This window comes from Melitaea cinxia, chromosome 18, assembly GCF_905220565.1.
Source record: "Melitaea cinxia chromosome 18, ilMelCinx1.1, whole genome shotgun sequence".
NCBI lineage: Eukaryota > Metazoa > Arthropoda > Insecta > Lepidoptera > Nymphalidae > Melitaea > Melitaea cinxia.
This window is the reverse complement of record NC_059411.1, coordinates 1,113,206-1,137,485: the sequence shown is the minus strand read 5'-3', so window position 1 is coordinate 1,137,485 and position 24,280 is coordinate 1,113,206. Positions and strand designations below refer to the sequence as shown.

The 24,280-nt window shown below is 36.1% G+C and overlaps 1 protein-coding gene across 1 annotated transcript; it reads right to left on the bottom strand.

Moving 5' to 3' along the window:
* Nucleotides 1–273: 273 nt before the first annotated feature.
* Nucleotides 274–23,991, bottom strand: LOC123662430 (AMP deaminase 2). Its single transcript, XM_045597272.1, has 16 exons — nucleotides 23,970–23,991; nucleotides 20,671–20,812; nucleotides 14,371–14,536; nucleotides 13,533–13,719; nucleotides 13,080–13,296; nucleotides 12,400–12,525; nucleotides 11,582–11,675; nucleotides 11,285–11,389; nucleotides 10,471–10,602; nucleotides 9,775–9,938; nucleotides 9,323–9,446; nucleotides 7,715–7,881; nucleotides 7,373–7,493; nucleotides 6,903–7,187; nucleotides 6,172–6,309; nucleotides 274–586 (listed from the first exon to the last, which is right to left on the bottom strand). The coding sequence occupies exons 1-16, from the start codon at nucleotides 23,989–23,991 to the stop codon at nucleotides 485–487; spliced, it is 2,292 nt and encodes a 763-aa protein (XP_045453228.1). The 3' UTR covers nucleotides 274–484.
* Nucleotides 23,992–24,280: the final 289 nt, after the last annotated feature.

The following is a 24,280-nucleotide window of genomic DNA, read 5'->3' as shown; positions in this document are numbered from 1 at the left end:
ATATACACTTCAGCCTATCGCAATCCACTGCTGGACACAGGCCTTCCCAAGTTCATGCCAAAAACGGCGTTGAGCTCATGTGTGTTGTCCATAGTCACTACAACACATATTAAATGAAAAATCACACAATACATATTAAATGAAAGTTGTGTATTCCTGAACTGCTGCTGAGTGTGAGGTGTGCGTTTATTAATAAAAAAGGCCATAGTATTTTATTTTTTATTCTATCTACTTTTCATTACAAAACTTATAACTATTAATAAAACTTCAAGATATTACACTAACTTATTCGAAGAATTATCCTTCAATTCACTAACACATTATTTTGCCGGCTGGTAAAATTATATATCAAGATATTATTTTCTTGAAATAGTGTTAAACTAATTATTGTTCAAAAGCGACATCATTTATAAAAATTAATTAATTTTAAAATAATAATAATAAACAATAATGTATAATCTTCCTTAAAAGTCGGTAAATAAAATTAAACAAGCGATGGTCGTTTCAAGCTGACCATTGGCACGAAGGGAGTTGGCGAGGGCGTTTGTTCAGCGACTCCGTAGAGGTGGCCGGGTGCCTGGCGAGCCTGAAAGATGCATGCGAGGGTTATAAACATGCATATGCATGGTTGAAATACATGCTGTACTTTGAAGCTTAGGAACCAGAAGTAATATATTAAAGTTATGTAATACTTCAACCAATGGCGGCCCTGGCGTCAGGTATAATTGAAATGTTAGATTTCTGAAACTATTCTCAAAAGTTTGAATGACGCGAAGATAACATACAATAACTATTGAGTGTTTCCTATTTAATTTATAATGGAAAACGTTACCCGTACCTTCTGGTTTCTAAAATTCATGTAAACATATACAATGAAATAGATAAAAAAATATAATATTGTTAAAAAAAATAAGACGTCTAGACGAAAATATTAGGTAAAGCTTTAGATTAGGTAAAACCGAATTTCGGGACCGTGGGGGGATGGGGGGGGAGAGGGTGGGGAACGCTACCCCTGGTACCACTGTCACACCTCGGAACCCCATGGTTATGGAGATATCCATGGTTAAAGTTTTGAGGTTAGAAGAAGAATTTCGAAAGTTAGAGGAACGCTTGGCTCCGGCGCTACGGGAAGTGCAGCCCTTCCGCCCTTGCGTGCGAAAGCACGCTCACTCATGCTCCGTTCCGCAGCGGAGGCTGGTCGCCTTCGGCAACCAGCCTCAGCCGCTCCTCTACGCATTCGTTCGCGCGCTTTCGCACGGCGGGCGAGGGCTGCCCTCCCTTCGCGCCTCCGCGGCACAAAAAAAACACTCTAGGGGTAGGACAGACCAAGACCACGTGGACAGCGGGGTGCTCCGATTCGGTTTTGGGTATTTTTCGAATTTCTAAACCTATATTCTAGCACGCAATGTTACTAATTTTATTAGAATATTATGTCTGACGCGTTATTTTGTTTAAAAGTGTCGATTTGTCACACAATGCAAACACTACGAGCTCAAAGGTATTATAATAGCTTTAAATTCTTCTTCTAACCTCAAAACTTTAACCATGGATATCTCCATAACCATGGGGTTTTGAGGTATGACAGTGTTACCTTGTATAGATTCCCCTATACCCTCCACCCTCCACACCCAAAAACCCCATAATTCGGTTTTTTTTTGTACGGAGCATGAGTGAGCGTGCTTTCGCACGCAAGGGCTGCACTTCCCGTAGCGCCGGAGCCAAGCGTTCCTCTAACTTTCGAAATTCTTCTTCTAACCTCAAAACTTTAACCATGGATATCTCCATAACCATGGGGTTCCGAGGTGTGACAGTGGTACCAGGGGTAGCGTTTCCCACCCTCTCCCCCCCCATCCCCCCACGGTCCCGAAATTCGGTTTTACCTAATCTAGATCTTAGCCAAATATTATAAACTTCAAACTCTACTTAGAAAACATTAATTTAAAGTATATATAATAAAGATTTCAACTTACACTCACAAGATAGTTGTTATTCGAAGCACCGACACATCATAAATCACAAACAGGATGATGATGATGATGAAAATAATTATTAGCAGACTACCAAGCAGACGCACACATCCATATCTAGACCTACCTCATATATCATGTACTTAGTAAGATACAGATATATTATAGAACAATAACAGACGTTACAGATAAGTGTCTATTATTGTTTATAACATATCAACAGCTTCTTGGAAAGCTTATTAAACTGTTCACATATTATGACATTTATTCTAACTTAAAGATAATTTAAAATTTTAATAATATCCCAGTAAACAAATGACATCAATTTACGTAAATGTGACATCAAAATGACATAAAATTAGTGTTTTGTCACATTGACATCACATTTACGTAAATTTACGTCACGTGTTAACTGGGATAAGTCATTTTGGAATATTGAAAATATTAAGTAAATTAAATTATAAAACTGTAAACATGTCTCGAAGTGTTTACAGAATAAAGAAATAAATTAATAATTAATATGGAGTATGAAAGTATTAAACATGCGTGTCGCATCACCATGCGCTGTATACTATAGTGATTGCCTCTTGTCAAAATCACAACTATAATATAATTAGAAAATTTTCTAAAAAAATCTTTAAATAACAATATAACTCAGATATATAAATATAAAAAATATTTCATACAAATATTAAACAAAAAATTAATTGTTAATGGGGGGAATATAACATCATAACCCGCCCCCCCATTGATTATGGAGCAGTTTGAAAAAGATTTTTTTTCTTATGTTTTAAAGGCATTGTGCCATATTCAGGAAATCCTCATTATCAAAACTAAACTATGATACAAAAGGTAAGTTTATAGAAAGTAATTTTGACAGAGACATACAGCATATACCTTACGGCGGCAAGGGCGTGCCACTCCGCTTTATCTAGCACAAAAATTCAAAAATACATTATTTTTATTATATAATTTATACAGTGTATATTGACAAGTGTGAATATATTACAAAGACAAAAATCCTAATTTTGAGCTCTTGTAATTTATTTAGAAATAAATAAATATTTTTCTAAAATGAATAGAAATTAATTTTTAAAGCCTATCTGTTATTTTTATAAAATTTTTACTGTTATATAATTTTTATTTTATTTTCTTACTGTACATCGACATACAATCATTTTTTTTCTCAACAACAACAAACAAACAATTAAAGCAAGTATACAAATAAAATGAGTATAATGTTCCTCTCAATCGTTGTTAAGGTACTTTATAAGACTAAAAGTTCCATCACTGGTCAAATAACACATCAACAATGGAAGGGTAGTATGGGTGGCGGTGTTAAATTATAAGACAGTTTCGTGTGAGCAATTTATTTCCAACATGATAACGTTCACTGTATAAAGTGTATACCGGGTACTATGTACCGTTTATATATATTAAATTCCTATGTCGGTTAAGTACACTAATTTTACTTATATAATTCATTGTTAACTAAAGCCTATAATGTTGTGGATTTTTTAGATTGCCTACTTAAGAATTGCCAACTTTTACAATATTTTAATGTCATACAATATATAATTTCATTAAAATACAGTTTTTAATTCATTTAAGGATAAAAATGTAGTCAACTAATAAAATATATCAAAAAATGAGTGTATAACATAAAAATACAGTCAAGTAAAAACAAAATATTTCTCAGCTGACAACTAGAATTTTTTTTTTTCTATAATGTTGAATGTGTAATAAAAAACATGTTTTATTGTCTGTGTGATTGAGTTATTGAACAATCTAAAACCTCCCCAACAATTAAACACACGAGAAAGCTATATTACAACTAAGAAAACACCAAGTAAGATAATTTTCACACTTCTAATATTTGAAACATAACATAAAGCGGTTTTCAAACGCGCAAGAGCGATCAGTATGAAATACAATGTTCAAGTGACAAAAGCGATTACAAGCGACATTTCGATCAAATGTTGGAACAAATGTCACACACCAAACCCATTTGAAACATTAATTTTATTGCCAGTAGGAATTTTTGTAACTTAAAAAGTTTGGATTAAATTGTTTTTCAAGATATTGTGCTGTAATATTATCCAAATTAAAAAGTAACTTGGGTAAGAGTAATATTACCCAAATGAAAAATTAAGCCATAATACATTAATAAGAAAAATACGCTTAATAATAGTTTTGTTGTGGAAGGATGGTCTTCCAAAAGTTATACATTTACATTTATCGGGTACAAATGGTAATATTCAAATGAATATTAAATGTTAAAGCGGCCATATTTTTATATAGCAATAAATTGAACGCAGTAAATTGTATTAAATTTAATGAAATTATACACCTTCGCTCTATAAAAAAAAATTAAATTATCAACAAAATTAAAAAAATATATTAAAATTAACTATATTACTCTTATTAGTGTCTATAAAATTAATTATTTATATATATAATTTGACGATATTTCAAAATCCCTTTTTATATTATCGTTTTGAGATTATCATTTGTAAAATATATTAATAAAAACTTTAAAAGTGCTACTTTAAAAAATCTTAAGAAAGTAATTACATCACAGACAAAATAAAACGCAAAAACATTACTAAAAAAGAACGGGGAAGGCATTAAAGTTTTAGATTTCTTATATTGTCAGTCAACTAGCCTAGGTACGTCTCACTAGCAAACGACCACAGAACAACGACTACAACGAAAGTATCCATTAAAAATCATTTAACAATATGAATTGTTCAGTCAAAATATTTTGAGATTCAATCAATCTATCCTAAGGACCTTGTTTCAGAAGATACTAGTAAAGCTATCTGACATATAACGTTATCCGATACATAAAAAATTATGCTATATTTTCTTCATCACAATAAAACTATTTTTATTTCTCAAATATTGACCTGCACGATCTGTGATTTCAAATTTGTTTAGCTTCCTTCTGATAAATAATAATCAGTAATTTATCTATTAGATAAAATCTGAGAATAATAATAGAAAAGGTCCTGAATTTAGTCAGAAGTATCGTTGTTCAGTGGCGAATAACTTCAGTGAATGGCACTTGCATCACATTTAGGGAATCTTATTGTTATTTGGGGCGACCTCGGAACGGGCAACGTCGGGTTACATGATAGGTTAATATCGACGTGTCAATACTCGGTGTTTTAACTGCGGCTCGACATTCCCTCCTGTAATGTTTATTTTATTTTTAGTACATTTAATATTATGTGTATATATATATTTTATTGTCAATATATTTCATTTTGGCAACACTTAAGGGACAATTTATGCCCTAAACAATCAAGTCTAGACTAGACTAGACTATCGTGTCATAGTTTCTGATTTAACAGTTGTTATGGCTTGGGTTTGTTGATGCTTAAATTTAGCCACAATGACGTCTCATAATAAACAAAATATTTTACTTTTACTGTCAAATGTCAATATCATGTTTCATCTGTAGCCGCACATTTGACTTCCCGCGTAATACAAACAAAAAACCTGTAGTTAATGTCATGTAAATATGTTTATTAGTTATGCGGAACGTTTATGACAGTGAGGATTAATTTTTATTAACACACACATACCCAGGCAAAGACACAGAACACAACATTGACAATATTTTAACGTTAATGGAAGTCAATTGAATCAGTATTATGTGTGTTATGGTACCTTATAATAAATCGAGAATTCTAAATCTGTACTTAAAGTTAAATTTATATTTGTGTAAACTTTCCTGAGAAATAATGTGTCTGTACTATGTATGTGTCATGTTTGCGGGTGTGAGGTTATCTGTTTACAAAATATACAGAGTAGATACATGCGAGAGGCATACGGCTAAGTCTATCGGGTGTTTTATTTAAATAAAATTTAAACCTGTCTTGTGTTTAAAATACTGCTACTTTTTAAGTTTTTTTTTTTTCATTTTAGAAATGGCATGAAGATTTTTATATCGTCTTATTGAATGTACCTCACTTGCATCCACTCTATCAATCTGTGTCTGTATGAATACTGAATGTTATTGTACCCGGAAATGTGTACAGATAATCACAGAATTTGTTTTGACAGTATTGATGGCGCTAGTGTGTTCTGGTGTTGTCTGTTGCTATGTATACGTGTGTGTGAATGTGTGTGTGTGTGGGCGTGTACACACAAGTGCCTGTGTACACACATGATGGGTGGGTGCGTGTGTGCGTGTTACCTTGAAGATGTTGGTAAGCTCGTCTAGCAGAGTCTCATAGCGGAAGGAGACGCGGATGTCCGGCACGTTGGTGCGCGTGATGTCGTTGCCGGCCACGCCCTCTTTCGTGTAGTTCGGGCCCAACCAGTACTGCTTCATCTGGGGACGAAAGAGTGGTTAGAACTGCCACTCGGCGTGAGAAGAACCGACTGCAACTGCATCGTCTTTACCTACTGTCATCCGATATTAGAGGAATTTTGGTTGCTACTAGTTATCACAACGATTTACAGAGTTTATGTCAGAAATCGTGGAACTGAGCCGATATTGAGGGGATCAAGGAAAACTGGATACTGATCGTTAGCAAGAGAAAAAACAATTATGTCGTCCTGCAGTATTCTTTTCTATCTTTATTCTGTCAGAGAAGATATACCTCCAAATATAAAAGGCTCCTAGGGGAATAGGGGATAGGGTCGGCAACGCGCTTACGATGCTTCTGGTGTTACAGACGTCTATAAGCTACGGTAATCGCTTACCATCAGGTGAGCCATAAACTTGTTTGCCTACCTAGTTATTTGAAAAAAAAAATACTATAACCTATTAATAGTTAGATCATGTTCCAGTTTCATCCCGATGAGAGGTGTTCGTTCTGTGCTGTAAAAGACAGCCAGTGCAAAGGTCTCATCCAAATTTAACCACACTAGTGTAGAAGCAAGAATTGGTAAGTTTGTAATGTGAGTCAGGCAACGGCTTACCTCGTGCGGGAAGCCCGACATGAGCACGGAGTTGCGCGCCAGCTCGCACATGTCGCACGAGCTGAGCTTCCACACCTGCGCCGCGATGCTGTACTCCTCCATCAGCGGCTCCTTGGTGAAGTGGAACTGCAGCGGGTCGTCCGTGCTGAGCGTGATGCACAGCCCGCGCGCCAGGAACTCGGGCAGCGGGTTGCGGTGGTAGTTGAGGAACAGCGAGTTGTTGCTGAGCGGCGACATGGCGATGTAGATCTGCGCCAGGTAGTACAGGTACTGCAGCACCGGCACCTGCGACAACACATGTTTATAGATTATAATAATCTAGGGCGGGAAACAATCGTCCAGTCCGCCTGATGATAAGCGGACACCGTAGCTTATGGATCCCTGCAATACCCGGTGTTGCAAGCGTTTTGGTTATTCCAAAGACTCTGGCTGCCTCACTCACCACAGGAGCACGAACACCACACACTCACCTTCCTCAGCAGCAGGCCGTGCGAGATGTTCTCGGCCAGCATGAACCCGCACACCAGGTGCTGCACGGGGCCCGCCTCGCCGCAGTGCGGCCGCAGCACGAACGTGTTCAGACCCTGCTCCCTGCACAGACACACACCGGCTCATTTTAAATATGTCACATACGAGAAGATGTACACATTGCGACTGGAATCACAGAAATTGATTTTACTAACGCATTTAACTGCATGCTACATGGTACATATACTTTTGACTTACAATTGATTAAAAACGCCAACTTTTTTCTCAACAAATCTTTTAAAGGTCACCTTCCACGTCCCTGAAAAGCTGCAAAATGTACTCACTTGCGGAAGTGGTTAAGCACGGTGATGTTGGCGTACATGTAGTATAGGTAGTAGGCGTAGGGCGGGTTCTCCTCGTCGTCCCAGTGCTGCGGGAAGCGCACGTCTGCGTCCAGCATGGGGTTCTCCGGCTTCGACTCGTCGTCCACGCTGTCGAACCCGACCACGTGCTAGACAAACCGAATAATTTAAACTACATTGGTTGTCCAGGGTGCGAATCGCTGGGACTATCAACTCGCTGGACAAACGATGACTTATTAATATCCAAGACAGTCAAAATAACTAATTTAGTCGAAGAGAGTTCATGGAATTGCTGAGACTTAAAGCGGTCTTCGTGAGATAAAACTCCGACCACATGTTGGGCAAACCAAGCGTAGATTTTGTTAGTTAATTTGGTTCAAGATAGCCCAATGTAGAAATTGTTGGGAGTTTAAATGATCCTCTCGTAGTGGACAAAATTTTGGAACAAATTACTGAATACGTGCAAAACATAATTTGACTAGTTGGCTAAATTGGTGTAAGACGGTCCAGTTTACAAATTGTTAGGACTTAAAATGGTCTTCACGTGCTGGCCAAAAGGGGAAGTTAAGAACTTAAGTATATAAAGAGCAGTTGGGCGTTAAACTATTTTCCACATGTTGACCAAAAATGTAAAGTGTATATAAAAAAATTGGCCCAGCTCAGTGCTGGAAATTTAAAATGGTTTTCGTGGGATAAAGTGCTGACCTTGGGCTCGTTTAGCGGGAAAGTGTAAGCTTAATTGGTTTAAAATATTCCAGTATAAAAATTTTTGGGACTTAAACAAGTCTCCATATGCTGGTAAACTGGGAAAGTGAAATCCAGTAGAGCTGGGATTTATAGGTTTTATTAGTAGAGCACAGAAGAAAATATCATGCTCGAAATCTATAGCAGGCCGCCTGGGGGGCTACCTTGACTTTCCAGAAGATCACAGCTTAGTATTACTGCATTCAAGCAGTGTTGTGTTCCTGTAGTAAGTAAGATAACCAGAGCTCTTGAGGAGTGACGGGGTAGGTTCGACAACGCGCTTGCAATGCTTCTGGTGTCGAAAGCATTTTTAAGCTACGATAACCGCTTACCATCAGGTAAACCGTAAGCTTGTTTTCTAACCTTGTTATACAAAAAAAAAAACCATTTTCGTGGCATAAAATCTCGAACACACGAATGTTTAAGACTTGTTGTTGTTGTTGTGTGTTGTGTTGTGTTGTTGTGTTGTTGAACCGTTTGTAGTCGAAAAAATTGGTAACATATTACTAACTACCTACAAAAACACCTTATGTGTACTGTGAAATGTTTAAATCGTATCATTTTAGACATTATAAAATTTGAAATTGATTAGTGAATTTTATTAGTACTCTTTTGACCATCTATATGTATATAAATGAATGTTTGTCTTTATGTCCTTTATAGAAATGTAAACTGTACATTTGATCATGTCATGATCTTCAGCAAAGTGTTGTGCATGAGCCCACAAAGGTTTCTGAGTTTTTTGTCCAAAAAAAAAAAATTGCCTATGCAACATCATCAAAGTCATCGCATTAAAAATATTCAAAGCAAGAAACTATTAATGTTTGTTTACAAAAATAAACTTACCGTCAAAAATTTATGTAGCTCAAGATTGCTGTTCGGGTCGTTGGTGACTTCGAAGAGGGGCTGGAAGATATTGCTGAGGAACTCTTGGAAGTTGTTCATTATCTTGTTCGACTTGAAGATGTCGCTGAAAATTTAATAATTTGCATAAATAAAAGTACTCAAGGAGAAACCTAAAATTAATGATCTAGATTTATTGAATGACATTTCAAGTTTCAGTCAAAGGATTGGAGTAATACCAAAGTGTAATAAACTGTAATAGCGATACAACTCGAATTACTGTACTGAGTAGGAAGACATTTTTTTGTAACTTGGATTCACACTATCTGGTAAAGAGTGCGAGGGAGTCCAAATGAGGCTGAAGGTAAGATGGGAAGTAGGTGTGAGTGAGAATAAAAAAGTAAGTTGAAGTGAGGCAGAGGGCGGGCGTGAGTGAGAGAGCGAGTGCGACTCACTAGAGGCGCGGGATCTGGATGAGCCAGCGCACGTTGTTGGAGTGCACGCCGTAGGCGATGGCCCAGCGCGCCAGCTTGGCCCACTCGCCCGCGCTCTTGCCGTAGATGGACAGCCGCAGCTCCGCGTTCTGGTACTTGCTCTCCTCCAGGTCCGACGCGACCTCCTGCGCGGACATTGGCAACGCATTTTGTTGTAATCAATTTACTCCTTCTATAACCTGTGTGCATCTTCTATATAATATGTACTCTGTGATATTGTGTCTCTTTATACTATACTCTGTGACCAGCGATAGCGTGTTCAATTTATGAAACTTTCACTAAATAAAGTTTACTTATTATTTTTCATGGTGCTCTGATAAGATATCATTTTAATAACATCATATTTAATACGATATTCGGACCATGTTCGAAGTTTGGACTGGTTTGGACCATGATTATTTTTAATAAAATATTTTTAAAGGAATTAAAGTAAAAACATCGATTTGCTGTATTAAATGTGCGTTTACCCAAAAACAGAAAATACCAAAGACATAATTATCTTTTTTTGTCACAAATTTTGGACTGTATTAACCCAAATAAAATTAAAAATACCAAATATTAGGCCGGCACAAAAAATTGTGCAAGATTAGTGCTTCAATAAACAAATAATCAAAGTTCTATTTTCAATCAAAATCCATTGAGAACTTTCGAACCAACCTTTATGATCCTCGCGAAGTACTTCCCGTTCATGTAGTTGTCGGTCTTGAGGAAGACCTCCCGCAGACGACTCTCGCCGATGGGATTGTACTTGGCGTTGAACTTGTCGAAGCGGTGGAACGTGTTGCGATCCTGGGCCAACGATATTTGGATGAGAGGAAAAAAGGCACTATTTTCAGGTGATTCGACAATAACAATCAGCAATCATTTCTATGAAAATTAGAAAACTGATAGACTTTGGAAAATTAGCCTAGAGTAATGTGACCTGGAATCCTGTTCCTTTCCGTCCTTCCTTAACATACTCTTTTTCCGTGCGTTCACCAACGTGCGTGGCGTGTGGAACATTTAAAGATCCGGCTCGAAGGACCAAAAAACTGTAGAAGGTCGATTTTAGACGGATAGAAAACACTTGTGGTGAGGATATATTTATTGAGGATAGATATGAGATTTGAGAAATTACTTAATTAAAACGTGCCGATCGCAGCGACGGTTACTGGACGACTACATTTTAGCAACATACAAATTTGTACCACATTACAGATTATATTGTACATGGATCACAGATAATATTGCGTCGCTTACAAGTAATATTTGTTACCTTTGGGTAACGAATTAGGTTAGGACACGTTTTAGGTAATTAAGCTAACTAGAGTTAGAATATGATTATGACAGTAGCCATTAAGTTGTGAACCCAAAGCGAAATAGCTATTAGTCTGAATTCGGTCACCAAGAAATCAATTAGCAACAAACAATTTCCCAATTTCGGAAAACCAAATCCTAGAAATAAAATGAAGTAATAACTTCTTTTACTTACCGCGTGCACGTCTAACATGTCCACGGTTAGGTCATACGTGCTGAGGTTCATGGACTGAAATACCGCTTTCAGAGTCATCGGTGTACCTTTGTGTAGGGTTACCACCTGGAAATAATTTTAAATCCTCAATTGTTGATATTTGAATGATTTTTACTCTGGTTTTGTGGAATACCAGAGTTGGGTCTTTGACATAGCCATGTTAAGGAAGACAAATATCCGAATGTTAGTCTAGAGTTCAAGTGGCTTTTCTAAATGCAATTAATGAAACATATTAATGATGATGATGATGAGACTTGCCTCATCAGCGTGGTTCTTCAGAGTCTTCTTGATGAATCGAAGTAGGTGTTTCTGGTTCATGCACGAGGCAGCGTGTATGTGGGTGTCCACTTTCCTATAATACAAATTTTATTTAGAGGATAAATTACAAAACAAGTCTATGACAATGGAACAAAATTTGAACAACAATAAGTTATTTCATCGTCAATATAGAAGTTATCTCCACCAACCCGCACTGGAGCAGCGTGGTGGAATAAGCTCCGATCCTACTCCTACATGGGAAAGAGGCCTATGCCCGATATTGTAACATTACAGGCTGAAGCGTAGAACTTCTATTAAAATTAAGAGTTGAATACAGAGCAATCACAAAAAAAAAAATATTCAATGAAAATATGTTTTGGATATCACAAGGTTCTCACAACTTCTGTAATACACGCAAGTTATTAATGTGACATATTTGCGAATAAAAGGAATTACGTCAATTTGTCAGAAATTTCATGAGAAAACGTGAGAATTATGTGCAAAGTTTTCCTCTTATTAATTTTCTTATCAAGTGTGGCACAGGGCCCACCCGATGGTAAGCGATTACCGTAGCCTATAACACCTGCAACACAAGGAGCTTCACAGGAAGAAACTCTGGCCACTTTACTCATCACTGGATCAACATTAGTTGAGACCAGTGTTATTTAGCTGTGATCTTTTACAGTTGAGGTAAGTACCTCACTACACTGGGGAAGTCCCCAGACTGCTCCAAAGCTTGAGCAGAATATTTTCTGGCCTACCTCAAAGTTTTTACCGTTTCGACTCAAGGAATAAGTGAAGAGATAAAGACGTCAGACCGTATGTTGTAGAAGTCGCGGTGCGGCACGGCCTTCTGCGAGGCCAGCTCGCGCAGCTCGTTGAGCAGCACGTGCAGCTGGAACTTGGACGACAGGTAGCTCAGGCGCCGGTAGCAGAACGACTTGCTGGGGGCACAACTTAATGAGTCGCACTGTGTTGGGATAGCTTGGGCGCGGCTAAGTTTTTATTATTATTTGAAAACACAACATCCACAGAGTCTAAATGCCCGTGCCTTTTTTTGCGAGTTAATTTCATTTTATAATAGTGGCACTTGGGATCATCAATTCCAAAATTGCCTAGATTCATAAGTTCGTTCGACAGTAACAAATGTTCCACTTTCAGCCGCAACGTGAAAGTTTTTTCACGTCATCTTTTATCGTGTAAATTTTTAAGCTATGACATTTGAAAAATTAGCTTTACTAACCATTAGGGCTGGGATTACCCAATCTTATATCTTTTGGTCATAATCCAAGTATTATTTTATCTAGACCGTCTTAATTTTTAATAAATGAATTACAGAACATACCAAAATGAGAAATCTACATTCAAATCAAAATATAAATTAAAGAGCAGCCCAAAAACAGACTGATTAGATTTTATGCAAAATATAACCTAGCATTCAATAAAACTTATACTTATTAAAGTTTGACAGTTCAAAATATTCCAACATTCTACTCACAGTGGTCCGTCAGCGATCATATTGCACATGGTGTTTTTGTCCTGGATGTACTGTGCTAAGTTGATGTACTCGTAGGGTACCCTCTCCTCCCCGTCTTCCGTCTTCCGGTACAGGTTGAACACGCCATTGTCAGATCTTATCAGGTAGCCCTTGGCATCTGGTGTCGGACCCTCCCATGGGTCCTTGTTGTCCTTGAATGGGGGATGTACGACGTGGTCTGGGAATCAAAATGATAAAGGTTAATCACAGTTTAAGAGTCGGAAAAGTTCCTTGTTCGTGACTAATGTTTGTAAAATGATAATTAAGTACGGCAAACAAATAGACAAAATAATCTAATGAATAAAGTAACGTTGATGTTACCATCCACAAAAAATAATTGCTAAAAAAAAATCAATTTGGAACAAAACCTAAGTATTTTTTAGTAACAGACAGAAATTTACCAGAATTTCTTACCAGCGATATGATTTCTCGGCATTTTGACGATGGGCGTGTGGTTTGCCGCAGCTTCAGTGTCCATGCTCTTGAGGAATCTGGCGGTGATGGACGAGAAACTCTGCTGCGACATGTCCATGTATCGTTTACGTATCTCCAGCGCTTGTACCAGGTATGAGGACGCCTGTTGTAAGTCCTCTAAAGGAACCTAATTTTTGTGGAACATAAAAAAGTCTCGGTCAAAATTGAATATGACGAGAAATTGTAAAAATTAAAGATGAATTTTATTATTTGCAAGTTTAAGTAAATATTTACAATAATTATAACACAGACTTAAATATAGCTCCAAAGCTCCCCACGTTATTTTAACGTTTGTAAATTTCCGACAAAGATAGTAGAAACCAAAAGACATTTCCAAAATACTTCTATTGTAATTATATAACATCTTAGTTCTTCGGAAACTGATACAAACATCAGTACAATTAAGGTCAAAGGAAAGGAATAATTTTTTGGAAATATCCTTGGCAAAGTACGGAACAGCTTAGGGTAGTACCCCGACTTTACAGAAGCTAAATAATACTGCTTTTAAGCAGTGTTGTGTTCCTGTTGGCTAGTAAGGTGACCAGAGCTCCTGAGAGGGATAGGATAGGCAGCTCGCTTGCGATGCTTCTGGTTTTGCAGGCGTCTATAAGCTACGGTAATCGCTTGTGATAAGGTGAGCCTTTCGTTTGTTTGCCGACCTAGTTGTATAAAAACAAATAATTAAATTATTATGAAATCTTTGGGACCTCCCAAACTTGCTAAAGACACGTAGTCTTCTTTAACGAAAACGGTTGACGCTGAATTTTACTCAACTCACCCCGGAAGTATCTTCGCCACTTATCGCAACCCTCTGGAAGTGCGGCAGGATGACGTCGAAGTCGTCATCGTCTCCTCGAAGACGAGCCGCCTCCTCCAGAACAGCAGCGGCGCCGCCCGCCTCGCTGCCTGCGAACGATCTTGCCGATTGGCCGCATTCTGCTGCCCTGTTTATATCGACATCCCAATTTATTATCAGCTCCAACACGCTATAACATCGATTTGGATTTAGACCTATTAAAATATTTATTTCACCAACTATGTGATAAGGTTTCATGTGAGTTTCTTGTTTTTAGTTCGATATTAGTCAATTATTTGAATGGCTTTGGCAGTTGTAATGGTGCTCAAAGTGCACAGACGATTTCAGCAATATTACGTAGGATGAAGAATATGCGAATGAGATTGATTCAGTATTTGTCAATACAGTTCGAAGTTTACAGTAGCTCTTCAAGTCTAATGAGGTTCATAGCCGTGACTGAGAAAAACATATTCGACTTCGTAACCGAATCTGACATAGTTATAGGCACTTTAAATTGTATACAACTTTGGGTAAGCACGTATATACAAAAAATTAAATAAATAAACTAAATTTTTGCCCAAACGAGACGACTGTGTAGTGACTATAATTTATCATCTTGTACTTAATTTTTCATATTATTAAAAATATGTTTTCATCAAAATTCCTTTTACCGTTTAAACAACCCTTAACTGTAACCCAGCTGAAGTATTTTACATTTATATATTATATTACACGCTTCCGAAGGAGGATAAAAATCTGGGAAGCGCTTAGTCTTAAGCCTCCATACTGCTCCATATTATGAACAGGAAATTTCCTGCTGTATCCTACTTCAGTAAAATACATAATCCTAATTACGCAATTACATAATCCTCTTCAGTTAACAATCTTTATTTATACAACAACTATTTATTTAAAGATGGAGCCTACCATTTTTTTTTATATTAAATAAGATTATGTAATCTCATTTGTACCTTACTTATGGTTCGATGATAGCATAAGCAAAACAATTTACTTAACGTTACTAACAAAAATTAAAAAAAAAGAACAAAAAATGGCACCAGAATTTCATGAAATAGCGAGTATTCACGCTAAATTTATACCAAGATGCACCGATAAAAGATTCCTTTGAAGTAATGATTCATATGCAAGAGATTTTGCGAAGAAACAAAATAGGTATAAACAGCGATATCATTTGCTTGAATTTACATTTAAGTCAGAAAAAAGTATTAAAATATTCCGTTTAAGCATAGTTTAGCTACGCGTCGCGGTTCCACGTGTGTGATTTCTTATTTGGTTCGAATTTCGAAAAAAAAGTAGATCTTTCTCTTTCTCTGTCTCTTTTTGTCTATGATCTTTTTTATAGAATACTTTATTGTAAACCACAAACATATTTAAGGACAGTTACAGACTGTGAAGTACAATGGGCTGACTTATGTCTATTTAGCCATTTCTTCCAGACAACCCAAGTAAAGGAAGTAGGTAGTGCAGTTATATACTCGTAATTATGCACTTATACTTACATGCAAATATATACATATTTTTACAGAAAAAAAAAATGTATTAACCTTACAGATATTTGCTGTGGTCTGGACTTTTGTGCTTGTGTTTTTTGTGTGTTTCCGAACCCCCGAGTCAGGAGATATGCCTACCGGGGACTGTTGAATTTGAGGCGTTTGTTTCATTGTTTATAATTACCATGCGAAGAAATTTGAAATAAATTGACGGACAATATATCATAAAACCAAAACGTAAATCCTAGGAACACGGAACCTCAGAGTGTGGTATCATCGGTGTTAGGTTACCGATGTCCACTTGAAGCAAGTCGTGGGCGATGATCGACGATAGATGATCGTTGGTAATTCGATTCTCACAATTGTCATCAAAACACTAAATTGTTGATCATGAAATTAGTCTGTCAAGTGTGAAGTGACCATAGAACAGGATTGATATACTAATTAGAAGTATTTAAATAAACTTTTAAGCGTTAATTAAAACAATAAAAATTATTAATAAAAACTTTAATTTAATTTTATTCCATTAAAATTTTAATTAATTATTAAATATATTCCATTCTAGGGCAATTAATCTAAAATTTTGTATTCGACATTGTTTTAAATATTGCATCATAATTCGCAAACATTAGAATTAAGTGAAAACATACTTATATAGATAGAATTTATATGTATTAATTAGACGGATTTATATCATTTTAAGTGTAAATGTTTTAATCAATCACGACTGAATCATTGAGCAGATCGGGATGAAACCTATTGTATAGATAGCCATGAGTCCAGGATGACCATAGACTTGTGTCATCTACTACAATATCTACGTGATACAAATATTTTTCATAAGCTGAGATCAAACCCGCCAATGCAGAATAACCACGAGCTTGAACAATGCGCCAACACGATGCCAAAATTATCAAAATATGAGCTAGTAGAAAAACGTATCTATACTTTTTTTCCAGGAAACCCTGTGCGATACTTAATGCGTCTAGACCAAACTGACTAGACTTCATAATATCAATATCAGTCGTAACTTAATTTTATTACGTAGACGAATAAAAATAACATAAAAAAAATGTTTATGTTAAACGGAGATAATATTTATTACCTTGTTATTTTAAATTGCACTCCAAAATATCATCGGTAAATGTTAGACATTAATTACTCTGTTGATAAGTAGATAGGTAATGTAGGTACGTATTGGTATCAAATATGTTGATTTAACATTGATTAAATTAAGAAAAATTTGAAATAAAATTTATAATAAAATTGTAAGCAAAAAGTATGTATTACCTTATCGATGTCCACTTTTTACATTCTATTTTACTTCCGAACATAATTTGTTGATTTCATGTCACTTTTTAATCAATATAAACAATAATATTTGTTTTTTGAATAACGTCAATGTCAAAAGTTCCCGCCGAAATAAAAATAAAAAACAATTAATGTCTCGAACTACGCATTCAGCCACTTCGGGCCACAATCACAACACAAATAAGTGGCACACGAACACATCCCTCGTAATGCGAGTTGAGCTTCAAGGTCTAACTAATAACAAGCTAAATAAAAAAAGCTTAATCGTACAAAAACAAAAGTGCTATTTTGCCACTTAAATTCCTATGTAATTATTTATTTATTTTTTTAATTATTATTATAACAAGGATACTAAATAAATGTTGCGTTCAGCTGAAGACGTACATGTATCTGGAACGCTAACATCCCCGTGGTAAGGGTTACCGTCGCGTCAAGGTTGATCCAATTAGCCTCTTAATACCGGCTCGACCGTTAGCCGTCGCGTGTAGGGGTGTGTGAATTTATTTAAAACTATAAGCCAATAGTCAATAGTACAAAGCCAAGCCACTAGTTTATTATCTGTTATAAGCGTTTGCTGGCAAACGAAAAAAACCGACTTCTATTACATCGACAAATAATACAACGTAGGGTAGACGAAAAAATAGTCAAGTAAATACGCATTATCAAAGATTACTTCAAAAGTTGTCTGGGATCCAATCGTCAGATCCTGGTTTCCTTATCATGGTACCACACCAGGGACTTCAATTACTTCAAAATTACTTCAAAAGTTGTCTGGGATCCAATCGTCAGATCCTGGTTTCCTTATCATGGTACCACACCAGGGATATCTACTTTCCAACAAAAAAAGAATTATTAAAATCGGTTCATAAACGACCAAGTTATCCCCAAACATATATATATATATATATATATATATATATATATATATAATTGAGGAACCTCCTCCTTTTTTGAAGTCGGTTAAAAATACGAAACATTAATGTCCGTCAACACGCAGTGGAGCAGTGCAGTTGGATTAAGCCGACCTTTCACCTACCTACGTGGAGAAAGATATCTCTATACAGTAGTGGGACATTACAGACATTACATTTACAATGTCGGAATTTTTTATTTAAATATTAAGTTATTGAGAAGGATATATAAAGATTCTAAAAAAATAAATAAGCAACGAGCGAATCAATAACTATTAACGACGTAATCAGGTTGGTAATATTAATTTCCGGTGGAAATGACACATTTTACGTGTTTGTCTCATTATAAAGAAATAAATAACGTAATTTTGTGAAAACCTGAGCTAACTATTGAAAAAAATCCTACAGTGAAATTGTAAAGTGTGTTTTAAAATATAATTAATTTGAATTATTAGTAAAAAAATAAAATAATAATTTTTTTTAAGACCGAGAAGGTTATAATATTAATTTAGAACGTAGTTATCATTATTTCATATACATATTTTTAAATAAAATTTATAATAATTATAATAAGTTAATAACCATTTTAATATTTAGTTAAAATACACGATAATATTTAAAATTCAATTTGTTTTTGTTTTTGGTCTCCTTATTGCGACTCAAGTGCGGATTTTTTATAATTAACCGACCGGCTTTTATTAATTTTAATAATCAACTATTAACAGAATTCTCACGACCGCGGAATTATAATCGCAAAACAACTTCTAAGTATTTTATTAATGCAATGTTTTAGCAACATTTCAATTGGATATTGTTGGATTTTTTATTGGAAACAAACTTACCTAATTTAACCAACGAAACCGTACCTAAAGCATCGTAATACTTTAGGTACGGTTTCGACGGTTGTAGATAAAATTTATCCAGCACATAAGCTACGCACTACTACTACTAATAGCAATTGGTAGAATAGGCCATTAAGACCTGTTTGCCCTTAATCAATAAACTACGACTTTTAGATTCATATTTGCGAATAAAAATATCGTATAAATAAAGTGGAATCCGATGGTTAAAAAGCACACTTTTTTTAAATATATACAACAAGGTCGGCAAACAAGCGTACGGCTCACCTGATGGTAAGCGATTACCGTAGCTTATAGACGTCTGCAACACCTGAAGCATTGCAAGCGCTTTGATAGCCCTATCCCCAATCCCCCCCCCCCTCCCGAGCTCTGGTCACCTTACTCGCCAACAGGAACACAACACTGCTTAAAAACAGTGTTATTTAGTTCTTCTGTAAGGTCGAGGTACTACCCCAGTCGGGCTTCTTCATATTTCCACAACAAAGTTCCAAAACACAGTTCCACTACCACTTTGGAACTTATAAAGCTGACCGATGGCGGGATGACCATCCAGCTGCTGGCTTTTAAATACACGGGCCGAAAACGGGCAACAGCGTTTTCGGTGCGACAAAGCCAGCCCTGCAGTCACCAACCCGCCTGCCCAGCGTGGTGACCATGGGCACAACACATGAGTTCGCGCCATAATGTTTGGCGCGAACTTGGGGAGGCCTATGTCCAGCAGTGGACTGTGATAGGCTGAAGTGAAGTGATCTATTAAATAGATAAATATAACATGAGAATTTTTCAACCAATCCGATCGCGATTTGATTTTTTATACACTGAAGTAAATACACGATATTTTTATTCAATACACAGATGGGTGAAGGTCGCTTCTAGTTCGGATTTCCTACTACTGTCTGCGCTGTCTTACATTGCTATGATTTGCATACACTGACATTGACAAATAATTTATGCTGTTGTAGCACATTGGAAGCCATTATACCTGGAGAATTAATGAATACATAACATAGGGTAAGTTTGTAATGCATGTAAAATGTTTATTTTATTAAATAAATGTTTAATTACTACTAGTTATGTTTACAATATAATTATACGACGAATTTTATAGATTGGAGATAATTAAAAACGTTTTCAGAGGCTACTTTGAGCATTTAAAGCTATTACTCTCTTTTTAATGTTTTTTTAAATATGTATTTTGGCAGCGCATCACACAAAACTACTGAACAAATTTAAATAAAACTGGACATGATGGTAATCTATACTTTAAGCTAGGAACTAGCAGGAGCAGTTCTAGCCCATGTAGCGCCCCAAAAATCAAAAGATTAGCCAATTAAAACAGGAATTCGATATATCGTTCATTGCATTAGTTAGCGCCCTTGCGGCTCTCGGCGCTCCCAAGACCCGGCGCCAGGGTGCACCATACTCCCTGCACTATAGGTTAAGCCGTCCCTGGACACTTTTATCCGTAACTTCAGCGCAATTCTTTTGGAAGAGAATATAAAAGTCAAAATGAGTAATCGCGGACGAGGTCAGAGGTCATCATCATCATTACAGTCCACTGCTGGACATAGACCTCCACAAGTTTACGCTAAAAATAACGTGAACTCATGTGTTTTGCCCATAGTCACCACGCTGGGCAGGTGGGTTGGTGACAGAGGTACTGCTTGTAAATAAAATAAAAAAACTTACTTAACATTCAGCTGTCGCTGTATGAGAAGCTTCTTCTCAATTTGTTCTATCGGAAACTGGGGGACTTCGTAGGGCGCTGACAGTTCATTGGGGAGCTCCCGCGGCGCCTCCGCACCCACCGCGCTCGTGGGGCTCTCGCTGCCTGGAATTGCAATAATATTTAGTTTTGTCTGTGTTTATATAATCTGCTATCACACGATCACGATCAATTCAGCCTGTAACATCTGAGTGTAGTTCATAGGCCTCTTTCTCCATGTAGTAGAAGGACTAAAGCTCCAGAAATCCATCGCGTTGCTCTACTGCGGGTTGGCGGACATACTGGATAAACTGCTATTATTATCTAGCAAATATGCTGTATATTATATATATATATATATTCAACTTATTTAATTGGTTTAAATTAGTCATGAAGAAATAGCATTGACCTAGACCTAGTCGGTTTATTGTATTTATGTAATATATAAAACTATCTCGTGCCTAAATTATTTGACTCTCTCTACGTAATTCTTACTGTAAGTATGTGTGGTTTCATTTAACCCTCGTTGCTTATATCCGCCCTGTAGGTACCTGTATATGTTGTGGTAAAAAAAAAACATTTTTTTAAAATTAATATTAAAAAGGTCATTGTATTAATATATTGCCCTACTATAACCATACGAATAATGTATATTTGTATACTGCTTCTCACTGTATTAAAATAGATCAGTTATTAAAATAAAAAAAAAATCGAAGACGAGAATCCAATAGAAGAGGCATCGACACATAGAATTATTAACCGATTTGTGTTAAAATTTATTTATAATTTTTAACACAAATCGGTTTTCTATACATTGTATAATTGTACAAAATAAATAATGATTATGTTTAAAACTCAATATATAAAATATGGCGGTATCCATGTTATTGTGTGAAATCCACGAATATCAAAATTTTAAACAAAAAAAAATAATCGGTCAATGCCAATAGTTCAGTTATTTCATTTGCGAAGAAATACCACAGTTAATATTATTAACTTTTAGCAATATTTATTACCGAGTCGTGCAACCACAGTCCAACGCGTCTATCCAAATATTAGCAAATAATTAATTGGCAGCCTTCATTGTGATGAGTACTCGCTTCGGACATTTTTTTTTTTACAATAATTGTTTGTTCTCAAACAAAAAAATAAATAATGCGACTTCAATTTACGTCCAGACGTATTATTGGTAATTCTATATAAGACACGTTATTAATGATAACTGGATAACATCTGGTTAGATCTCGCTCGAGATTTAAACGAGATAACACGACAATTACCAGCTTTGAAATAACCACCACCAGTTACCAATCACATAAAAAGTAAAGATGAATTAAAAACGTCTTTTTTTTCATGTCGATTAAAAGATTATACATAAAACTAGCTGCCCGGACATACTTCGTTCTGTCAAAAGTTAATAGTAAAAATTTAATTTAAAAATAAGCGATTTAGTAAAATAAAAATTTTGGCAATATAAATTATTAATTATCTTACCGATAAATATTACCTATTACTTTTTATATACTGCGAATTGTTTAATAATTCGTAACAGCATTTGTAATACTTCCTATTCCGTGCGTATTAGGTCAAGGCCGAAAGACGAGTTCGTTACTGCGGAGTAGCGCCGGCTTATATCCATATTGGAGATACAGACAAACTTATCTGCGCTTTATCTTTTAATATATATTACAGACCAGTTTAATTAATATAATGTACTAGTTTCGCCACACGGTTTCACATGCGTAATTTCTGACCGCATTAGAATATATAAACGATTCCGAATGTACAACTCCGCCATTTATAACTATGACGTTTCATATTCTATATAAACTTATTAATAAATAGGTTTTCAATTAAAATAAATTTTTGTTCGGAAAAATACGATAACGATTTTCGATTTTTAATATTCACTTTAGAGTCTTTAGTTATAAATAAAGCTCTTATTTCGTACATACTAATTATTTTCGTGAATGGGTAACGAATATAGAAAATATGTTTATAAGCAGGCGGAAAGATTACCTGACTATTATTATGAAAATTATCATGAACGTTGAAACGTTGGCAGCCCTGTATCAATTTGAAAATAATATGTTTTTGTGACATAAATAAACAAACAAAACTACAGATTACAATGAAAAAACTTTTTCGGATTTTATCGCGGTTTATTAAGTTTTTGTCACGGGAGGACTGAGGTGTCAGACGTCCTAACATTACAAAGTTATTCGAAACTAACCTTACTATAATGAGTAAAATTCGCGTAAACATTAGAAAACAGAACTAAAGACTATAAGTGCACCCGTGACCACAGCTTTTGCAACAGTGGCGAAAAATCAGAAATTCAAGATAATCTACAACAATAACTATAATTATCCGGTTGTACGTATAAATCATAGTATTAATTATCCAACAGAACAATGAACAGCAGTGGAATATTACAAAATTATAAATCAATCAATCATAAATTAGTATAAACTATGAAAGCTTAAAAACTTATTCACACTGGAAAATTACACTTTTAACTGAGGTAGGGCAACGCAGGAATTTCCTGCTCAAAATATGAAGCAGCCCGACTGGGGTAGTACCTCGACTTTACAGAAGATCACAGCTTTTCAAGCAGTATTGTGTTCCTGTTGGTGAGTAAGGTGACCAGAGCTCCTGGGGGATTGAGGATTGGGTCGGCAAAGCGCTTGCGATGCATCTGGTGTTGCAGGTGTCTATAAGCTACGGTAATCGCTTACCATCAGGTGAGCCGTACGCTTGTTTGCCGACCTAGTGACATAAAAAAAAATACAAAACAAAAGTAATTGCAATACCCATAAGGGGTCACGTACCTTTCAAATAAGTCAAATAACTAAATAAAAAATATTGTTTACTAGCCTTAATGCATTCAGCCTGTAACATACCAATTTTAGGCATAGGCCTCTTTCTCCATGTAGGAGGATTCAGCTTATTCCCTACTATGAGTAACGGTCGCTATTAATGATAACAACCGGGACCGACGGCTTAACGTGCTCTCCGAGGCACGATGGGGAGACCAACGAGGACAGACACCTGAACCGGAAAGGAACATTTGCACAAATACAATTATTCTTCCCGAGCGCGAATCGAACTCGCAAACCGCCGGTATTTTAGGCGACTACTAACACCACTAGACCAGGGCGGTTGTTATTGTTTAATTACTTGATAGATATAGACAGCGCGCTCATCTGTCTGTTTGTCAGTTCGCTCAAGGCCGTCAGTACCTAGACAATGGTTGCTAGTAGGTCACTAATTGTTTATTCACATAGCACGCTCCCCTCCGGCATTTTGAATAGAAACCTTTTGCGCAGTTCGTAAATTCTCGAATAAAAGAAATTAATTCCATTTAAAACCCGAGAATTATATATTTTTTTTTTTTAATAAAAAAAAAGTGCTTTAGACGACTCGAGTGAAACTTACAAAACGTAACTCTCTTTCTATCTTCACTAACTTATATCTCCCTTTCATCTTCCGTTCGCCTCGTCCGCTCACACTTTTCATAACGCCTCGTCACACATTCACCAGCTTACTTACCAAGTCAAGCGTGCGTAAAGGAGTTTTACTTCAAAATTTCGA